Raw genomic sequence first — 10,190 nt, forward strand, 5'->3', positions numbered from 1 at the left:
TTTAAAAAGATAACATAGGCCTATTAGATATTAGATTTTTCTTGGTTAGTGCAGCATGACCTGAAAAAAGCTGTCGAACCAGGCGCATATTCGAAATTTAGGTTACAATAAATACATTTAATTGAAAAACTGCCACTTTGCTTCCCTGACCAGCCTGCAGAACCAGCTCTGGCTACAATTATGCACAATGTTCAGACTCATGGACCTAGAGCATAAAAGTGAGACACAGATGGGATGCAGGTCAGCAGCACCACACAGATACAGATGTACATCCAGAAGTGCACTGCTGACTAAAGACTCCTAAACACAGACAACATGAAAGCTATTGCAGCCACATTTCTGGTGCTGTGTCATCTGGCCATCAGTCATGGTAAGTCACTGTCTTATTATATTTGTGTTATAGAATTAATAGTTGAAGCAGTTTAAGATGAAATAAGACCAGACTTTTTTAATTTTATAAAATATGTATCTATCTCACATTAATAGGGGATCCAGCTGCCAGAAGAGCACCAATTTTGCCACCACGTGTGCCAGGTAAGATTGCTATCAACTGGCTGCTCACAATAAGTGTCAAAAGAACCGCTGAACTACCACAAAACACTACACAGTGAATACGATTCAAAACACTAAATGTAGTATATATAATATACAGTCAGACACAAAGGTAAGCGAACATAATATGTTTCATTTTGTTAGGTAGTGGTTGATTAATTACACATTATTAGCTGATGTCTGGTTAGTGTTCAGACAAAACAATATTAGCTTGCTTGTCTCTGTCCGCATCATTGTGTAATTACTTTTTTACGCTTTTCTGTATTGTAAATCACTGTGCAGCAATTTGATAAACTTTTATGTTTTTAAAATGTGCTATATAAATAAAGTGGATTGGATTGGATAATTTTGGCCTGTTGATCTGAAGGATCTGAGGGTTGAAGTACTACTGAAATCTCATGTCTTTAACTCTTGGTGGTGTTGGTGTTACTGTTAGGTCACATGAACTATACTCACTCATTAATCATGACGACTCCATGTATGCTTTAGAATTAAGATGATGGTTTTACAGATTTCTGCTTCTCTCTCAACAGAGTTGGCATTGTCACTGGTCGCCCATCTGCTGGCAGATATTGGGCCCGTGTCCCAATGTGCATGAGAGTCCGTCACCTGAGCTACGACCTGAACAAACTTTGGGTTGTTACCAACTCTGGTTTAGTCCTGAAGTGCACACGCTAATGCTACCTGCATGGCAGATACTCAGTGCACACTCATCTCTATTTATCATGGGAGATTTCATTTTTGTCAAGGACAGGAATCTCTAAATGGTGTTTCAGCTGTCATCCCTATAAAGCTCTATCATTTCTTGTGATTATTCAGTATACAGTATGCAATAAAGAAATCAGTAGCATTTTATCTTTTGTCATGTAAAAGTTATGGCATTATGATTCATTCATCTCCTTGTTAGACTGCTACTTATTTTGACAACAGTGAAATTGATTTTTAGATGCAATGTGAGTCTTTCTTAAATGATTGTGTCAATGTACAAAATTCATTTATCAGACCCTCAAAATTGTGTTTTTAATAAATCTCTTGAGATTCTGTAAACAACATCTGGCAAAAAGTATTTTTGTTAAACTTATTGGACTGTGAAACATAATATTAAATGAGAATAACAAAGGAGCAGTCTAAGAGTAACCTAATGCAGTAATGATATACCTTAGAGTCAAATAATCATTTTTTAAGAATGTCAGGCATGTATAACCTCCACCTGTCATACTTTCTATGGTTTTAGTAAAAGATAATGGAAGCAATTTCATCTGACTTGTGTCATGCTGCATATATTATTATTCCAAACATGTTAAAAAGGTCACATTTACGCCTATGGGCAATTTAGAGTCACCAATTAAGCCTTTCTTAAATGACCCCCTGTCAGTGTACAAAACTCATTAATCAGACCAGAAATTTTGTTTGCATTTTCGCTGAAAAAGATGAGCTCTGTAGGATGTCCTTGTGAGTTGAAATAATCTTTTAAAGTTTGGGATGTAAAATGTCTACAAGCATAGATTTATTGTAATAATGCCAATCATCAATAACCAAATTTTATGCATTGACTGAGTTATGACTCTAGATTGTGAAAACCTAGTTTCGTACGAATCCCTATAGCTGATTATGAGATATAAACTTTTCTTATATGTGGTGCCCTCTAGTGGCAGAATATCCCACAGCTGCTTAGTGAAGCTTTAGAACAATGATGTCTATAGATTATCCTGGTCAAAGTTTCGGGACGAATGGAACAGCAACTCTGGGACAAGTTCACAAAGACCTTAGAGAAAATTGAGAAAAGGGGACATAAATTTACTTTTTTTTTTTTAACAGCATACCATTAGAGAGGAAAAAAAAGCAAAATATTTGAGAGATTAAAATGGTGAAAGAAAGCCGTTTAAGAGATAATTGCAAAATTGTAAACTTGATTGTAACAGCGCCACCCTCAGATAAGTGACCACAATTTTTTGTGGCTGAGTAGTCAGTGGAATTTGCAACCCACCTGCCAATTTTGGTGAGTTTGCATTTTACAGCTATTGCTGTACAAACACTTTTACCTGAGAAAAATAATAGGAGAAGAAAAAAGGAAGAAGAAGAATGAGAACAAAAACAACAGAGTTCCAGCACTGACTGTTGCTGCTTGGACCCGTAATGCCCGCAGCACACTGCCTGGGTGAGCAGCACGTGACATGTTAAATCTGCCACAATTTTCAGTGTAAACACAAAGGTGTAGCAACGTGAACATCAAAGTGAGGTCAAAACAGGAAGAGCTGAATAAAAAGTTACGACAACTAATTAGTGTTTTTACACTTTCTTTTCCAGGAAGAAAATAAGGTGAGATTTTAATTACAGTTTTTATTTTATAAAGCCCTGTTGACCAAACCCTTGAAACCATGACTCAGGTTTCTTGTTCTAAGTAATGTACTTTAATTGGTGGGCTAGACTTGTTCTTTGATTCATTAGCAATTATCCTGAAGGAGGAAACACAACTAAGCTATGATAAACACATGTTTGGTATCATTTGGGTAGCAACCACACACACCCATTGTAAACAAATCATCACACTGAATTCACGAGAAAATGTGTCAGTCTATCAGGACCATCACATGTGAATAGCATGATACAGTTTTTGGGGGGTTTTCAGGGTATTTGTGCTTGAGAAGTGCACAAAATGAAGAAAAAGAGCAACTTCTTAAAAAGGGTACCAACAGAGCAATTTAAATCATTTACTGGTGAATTCTAAAACACTAAGAAAGACAAATCAGGTGTGTCTGGAGGACTTGATCCCTGATTTCATCAGTTTCCTCTAAAAATGATTCTTTATCATTTGACTGAAGAGCAGGTTAATGTCCCTCTGTAAGTTGGATTATTGAACAGTTTCTGAGAAATGCAGATAATAACAAGCACGAGGAAGGCAGCTTTACAAAAGTGGCTATGATTCAAAGGGAATTGCAACATCAACTTTAATGCATCTTAAAATGCACTAAATACCTGAGTTAAGTATCCAAAGCCATCTTCATTTTTGTCCTTTACTATTATATTAGAATATAAAAATGTGCTATCGTTCAGCATAGTTCATTTGACTGGCTGACAGAAGGACAGAGATGAGAGGTTCACAAGAGTGGTTGCCAGGTGGTTGCCACAAAATCTGCTAAAATCACTCACATGCTTGCTGATGGGAATGTGCTAATTACCCTCACTGGTCATTTCCTGTCCAAGTAGCCATCAGTTTTTTCTGATGGGGATTCCTAACAAATATATGCGGCATCAAGAAGTTGAAACCCCCAAGGTTTTGAACGTTGAACGTCACCAAGGAAATGGAAAAAAAAAAAAGAAGATAATTTTTTCAAGACACATGTTCAGCAGCAGATTTGTGTTATGTATATCTGCAGCTAATGTCTTTGAAGGAATAGTTTTGCTCGGACATATTGGAAAATACGTTCATCTAAATTCTTGAGAGTTAGATGTAAAGATCAATACCAATCTCCTGTGTGCATGATGAACGATGTAGCTTATGTAGCTGGAGCCAGTAGCTGGTTAGCTTAGCTTAGCCCAAAACTTGAAACCAGGAAACAGCTCGCCTGGCTCTGTCCGAAAGTAACAAAATCCATCAAACCTCCAGATTCACTTTTTGACATTTTACTATATAATGACGAAAACTCTGTCTGTGGGTGTGTCTGTTCCACGTTTTTCTCCTCACTGACTTGGTCAATCCATGTGAAATTTGGCACAGTGGTAGAGGGTCATGGGAGGATGCGAATGAAGCAATATTACATCAATTGGCCAAAGGGGGGCGCTACAGCAACCGACTGAAATTGCAAACTTTGAATGGGCATATCTCATGCCCCGTATGTCGTAGAGACATGAAACTTTGCACAGAGATGCCTCTCCTCATGAGAAACAAATTTGCCGCAAGAAGCCATAACTTCCGGTTATATATATTTTCCGCCATTTTGATTTTTTTTTAAAAAAACACTTTAAATCGATCTCTTCCTAGGAAGTTTGACCGATCTGCATGAAAGTTCCCTCTTGGCAAAAGTTGGAAAACTTACTAAAACTGAGCTTCTATAAGGCAATGACTTTAACTATCTGCCTTTCAACGTGCTACCTCAACTACTAATGTACAGTTTTAGTCCACTAACTATCCCACTATTGGCAATGGTGCTACTGTACTTTCAATAAAGCAATCGTACCATCAAATTCACAAAAACTCTGTCTGAATACATTGCTCTTCTTAATGGGTTCAGTTGACTATTTAATCTGCAATTTCCTGTGACCTGTATTCCAAACACACACCATGTGAAACTGTACGTGGGTGACTGTGCACTCAATGGGTATGGACTAGTTATATATATTATTTGCTTAAGTTTTCGTTGATTTTCTTGCAATCTCATGAGGACAAGCCTTTTATACTTTGGTTAAACAAACCAGATAGAGCCTGTTAACCAGTGAGCTTGAAAAATGGATTTGGAGGAGGGTGAATATGGTTACCTTTGTAGAGAGCCAGGTAAGATAACAAGCTACTGATCATTATCTAGCGAAGGGATGTAGTGCTTCCTCCAACAATGCAAACTGAATACATTTAAAAAGATAATCTAATAGATTAAATAATTTGACAATGTGGTGATTCTCTGGACTTGGGTTGACAGTTTAACTTCTCTAACAAGATTTCAATCAGAAGAGTCAGAAGAATGAAGTAAAGATAATATTTAATACAGAATATGCAAGTACAAATTAACAGATGATTTGAACTGATTGATATTTAACAGAAGTCTTTGGCGCTCGGACACCAAAGGGAGATTGTTGCGGCAGACAGATAAATCCCCCCCATGGAGTCCAGACACTGGTGAGGGTGGTGGTGATTGATTAGGTGGATGAGGCTGATGGATGCGAGAAGACTGGACAGTGATGGGCAGGTGGAGGGCATGCATGGCTGCAGCATGAAAGAACTATGGGCAGAAAAAGCAGAGAAGGTGTGTCTGGTTGATTGTGAATTAGCTGTAGAACACTTGATGACTCAATTAAGGGCTCAAATAACATCTATAGATAATGAGTGAGCGTGCATGCAAGGAGTGAATGGCAGGGTGAGAAAGAAAAATTACAGCCTAGGCATGGAAAGTATTGTCTTCCTGACTGAACATTTGCCAGGACTTCATTTGTGATGGCTGCACAAGTTGTTCTTTTGTTTTGGTCAGTACCACATGGGATTCTTCACCTAACAAAAGCTGTCAGACTGGGTGGATACATTTAAATAAAAAACTGCCACCTTGCCTCCCTGAACAGCCTGCAGAACCAGCTCTGGCTATAATTAAGCACATTGTTCAGACCCATGGATCTAGAGTATAAAAGCGACACAGATCAGATGGGATGCAGGTCAGCAGCACCACCCAGATATAGACGAACATCTAGGAGTGCATTGCTGACTAAAGACTCCTAAACACAGACAACATGAAAGTTATTGCAGCCATGTTGCTGGTGCTGTGTCACCTGGCCATCAGTTATGGTAAGTCACTGTCTCATTATATTTGTGTTACAGAATTAATAGCTGAAGCAGTTTCGAATGAAATAAGACCAGACTTTTTTACTTTAATGGATATGTATTTCCCTCTCATTAACAGGTGATCACTCAGCACGGGAAAAGGGGGCAAATGCGGCAGGTAAGAGGGCCATCCACTGGCTGTTTACGATGAGTGTCTAAAGAACAGCTTAAGTAAATTTTTGAAGCAGTTTAAGGGAAAATAAAATCAGACTTTCTTATTGTAAAACATGTTTTTCTCCCTCACATTAATGGGTACTGTGTCTGCAGAATTAATAAAACAGAGACCTGCACAGCCATCTGGGCGGCCTCCTGTGCAACCATCAGTGCGGTCTCCTGTGCAATCATCAGTGCGGCCTCCTGGGCGGCCATCCGTGCGGCCTCCTGTGAGACCATCCATGAGGCCATCTGTGGGGCCTCCTGTGCGGCCATCCCCTCGGCCTCCTGTGCGGCCATCCCCTCAGCCTCCTGTGCGGCCATCCCCGCGGCCTCCTGGGCGGCCATCCCCGCGGCCTCCTGGGCAGCCATCCCCGCGGCCTCCTGGGCGGCCATCCATGCGGCCTCCTGTGAGACCACCCGTGCGGCCATCTGTGCGGCCTCCTGTGAGACCATCAGTGCGGCCACCTGTGAGGCCATCCCCACGGCCTCCTGTGCGGCCTCCTGTGCGGCCTCCTGTGAGGCCTCCTGTGCGGCCTCCTGTGCGGCCTCCTGTGAGGCCTCCTGTGCGGCCTCCTGTGCGCCCTCCTGTGCGCCCTCCTGTGAGGCCTCCTGTGAGGCCAATTGTGCCACCAATTGCACCAAGTAAGTGAGCCATCCACTGGCTGTTTACAATAACTAACACAAAAGACTACACAGTGAATAAGATTGAAAACACTAAATGTAGTATATATAATATACAGTCAGACACAAAGGTAAGCGGACATAATATGTTTAATTTTGTTAGATGGTGTTAGATTAGCACATTGGCTTGCTTGTCTCTGTCCAGATCATTGTGTAATTACTTTTGGCCTGTTGATCTGGAAAGTCTGTACCCATCTGTTCGTAAATTGGACATTAGCCTCAAAAACCAGTTTTTGAATTTATGACAGGTGTAGGCACTAAACACCAAAAAAGCACCAACATCACAAACTGAAATGTGTGGCAAGCTGTCAAGATCCAATGACCATTTTATATTTCCTAAATTGTAAGGATGACTATCTTTAAAGCCCCTACAAGGAACTTTCATTTTGAGTTGATTTTGGCGACCCTGTGGACAAAAGCGGTAGTGTTTTGCCAGAATGAAACCTACATTTCCTATGAGCTCTAGCGCGTATTGTCGGAAAGACGCTTACCTGGCTCGCGCATGTGTTTGTTTTGGGGATGAATGAAACAACAAGACGGGAAAACTTTGCCCCCACTCCTATCAGGGATCCCAGCTCACCTCTGCTGCGCCCCAGCTCCACCTCTCCAGCGTAAGCGCCACCGCCGCCGGGGTAAACACAGCGGTCAGCTGGTAAGGCTGAAGGCCTGTTTGGCGAGCACTTCCACGGCTTCTTGGACTGAGTATGGAGCGGTGCCTCGCCTCTTTATTTCTCGGCACTCGCTGGACCCTGTCGACGCCTGGCTGGTACCTGTCGTCGGCCCGGATGAGGTGTTCCAGCCCCGCGGCCCCTGCTCTCCTCGTCCCCGCTGGCGCGGGGTGAATCTGCGCAACCTGCGGCCTCTGTGTGTGGCTCCCCGGACAGCTAACGCCGTGGACCCGCCGGCTCCTGCCAGGATTGGGCTGGTAAATGCTAGATCGCTAGCGAACAAAACGTTTATCGTGAAGGATTTCCTGACTTCCCGAGGATTGGATTTTCTCTGTGTGACTGAGATGTGGCTGACTGTTGGTGAGTCCAGTGCTTTCACAGAACTTTTACCCAATGATTGCTACTATTTTAACTCCCCGCAGACGTCAGGTCGAGGAGGAGGAGGAATATCGACTATTTATAAGAGTCACTATAAATGTAAGCAGCTAGGTAAGATGACGTGTGCCGTCTGAGTGCCGTAAATCGTTTCGTCCTGGAAGCGACCTGGGGCGGACCCGGAGACAGTTTCCTAAAGGTATGGATATACACTATATAGAAATAGCCTATCTTCACACTGATGCTCTCATTTTCTGTTGTAGGTCACGCACAGACATCAGCAGAAATGAGAGACATTTTTGCATATCCAGTTAAAAGTTCCTTGTAGCGGCTTTAACTAACTTCAGTGTATTGCTTCCTTCCCTCTGTCAAGAGTGTGACAGATGACAAATAACTGGTGACAGACAATAACAGCTAATGTAGTTACGTACACTATCCTCCAAACATGGTGGCGCTGCCCCAGAATGCTCTGTAATTCCCTGTAATGCTTTTGTCTTCACAGACTGGAACTGTGATGAGGGTCCGCGGCTGTATAATGCTCAACAGATTGACGCTGGGCAGGGGCAAGTGGTGGCAACAGACAGGTACAACTATCCGTATGTCCTGATCGGATCGTTTTGGCAGCGACTGAGCTCAATCAGATTCAAGCATCTCTCAGTGGGATATGCAGGACTTTGGGGAAGTAGCACATCAAACATCGTCTTCAAATACGTTGCTGGCAACTTTGTACGATCCACTGGTTAGTATGATTTTTATTACTAGAAATATTGTTACTTCCACATGAATAAATAAAGTCTGTATGGATTTGATTGGTCATCATTAATACTTTTGTTAAGTTTACATTGTAATATCATAGTGCTGGTGCAGTACAGTGCTCCTACTATGGAGAAAGATCTCCAACTGACAGATTTACTTTTGCAACACACCTTTACAGGACACACAGTGTATAAAAGTCTAAACAGTAAAAGCTGTTTGCTGACTAAATGACCTGTACCTCTCTGTGTCTTCAGGTCAGTCTATGCAGCAGGTGGATGCTGGAGGTGGTGATCAACTTGTGGGAGTCACTACCTCCAACCAAGCCTACTGTCTGAGATGTAGCTCAGCTTTGACCTACAGTGGAGTGGGTTACCTGAGGTGGAATTCCCTGTCAAGAAGGTTGAAGTACTACACCTGTAGCCCAAAGAACGGATGCTGGGGAGTCGACACGAGTAACCGGGTCTACTTCACACGGGTTGGCACTTCTGAAATCTCATGTCTTTAACTCTTGGTGGTGTTGGTGTTACTGTTAGGTCACATGGACTATACTCACTCATTAATCATGACGACTCCATGTATGCTTCTTATGACAGACAATAAACTCAGTAAGCTGTGGCACCTCAGGCTGGACACAAGTGGCAGGGCAACGCATGAAAATGGTTGAAGTGGGGACTGACGGAACTGTTTTTGGAGTGACCTCACGCGGTGACGTCTACCAAAGGTAAGCCAGTACTCACAGTCTGGTAATAATATTTGTGAGGATGACTTTCTATCAAAAAAAGTCTGTAAGTGCATTACACACTAATATGAAATCTGTACCAAAAGCACATTTTCTGCAAAGGGAAAAAGCTATAATAATCTCAGAGGCTTCATAAGCTCTGTGCAGAGTTTCTGCTGATGGAAACAGAATTAAGATGATGGTTTTACAGATTTCTGCTTCTCTCTCAATAGAGTTGGCATTGTCACTGGTCGCCCATCTGCTGGCAGATATTGGGCCCGTGTCCCAATGTGCATGAGAGTCCGTCACCTGAGCTACGACCTGAACAAACTTTGGGTTGTTACCAACTCTGGTTTAGTCCTGAAGTGCACACGCTAATGCTACCTGCATGGCAGATACTCAGTGCACACTCATCTCTATTTATCATGGGAGATTTCATTTTTGTCAAGGACAGGAATCTCTAAATGGTGTTTCGGCTGTCATCCCTATAAAGCTCTTTCATTTCTTGTGATTATTCAGTATACAGTATGCAATAAATACATCTGTAGCATTTAATTGTTTCTCAATGTAAAAGTTATGGCATTATGATTTATTTATCTCCTTGTTATTAGGCTGCTACTTATTTTGACAACAGTGAAAATAAATTATGTTTTGTTAAACTAATGCAGTAATGATATACCTTAAGGCCAATTAATCATTTCTAAGAATGTCAGGCATGTATAACCTCCACCTGTCATACTTTCTACTGTTTTAATAAAAG

The 10,190-nt window shown here is 41.7% G+C and overlaps 1 protein-coding gene across 1 annotated transcript; it reads left to right on the top strand.

Moving 5' to 3' along the window:
• The first annotated feature begins 315 nt into the window (after window positions 1-315).
• On the top strand, window positions 316-9,899 carry LOC126384746 (fish-egg lectin-like). The gene is made up of 5 exons (XM_050036009.1): window positions 316-370; window positions 8,459-8,695; window positions 8,967-9,187; window positions 9,306-9,433; window positions 9,664-9,899. Exons 1-5 carry the CDS (start codon window positions 316-318, stop codon window positions 9,806-9,808), a joined length of 786 nt encoding a protein of 261 aa, XP_049891966.1. The 3' UTR covers window positions 9,809-9,899.
• Window positions 9,900-10,190: the final 291 nt, after the last annotated feature.

Source organism: Epinephelus moara, chromosome 23 (assembly GCF_006386435.1).
Source record: "Epinephelus moara isolate mb chromosome 23, YSFRI_EMoa_1.0, whole genome shotgun sequence".
In the NCBI taxonomy this organism is placed as follows: domain Eukaryota; kingdom Metazoa; phylum Chordata; class Actinopteri; order Perciformes; family Serranidae; genus Epinephelus; species Epinephelus moara.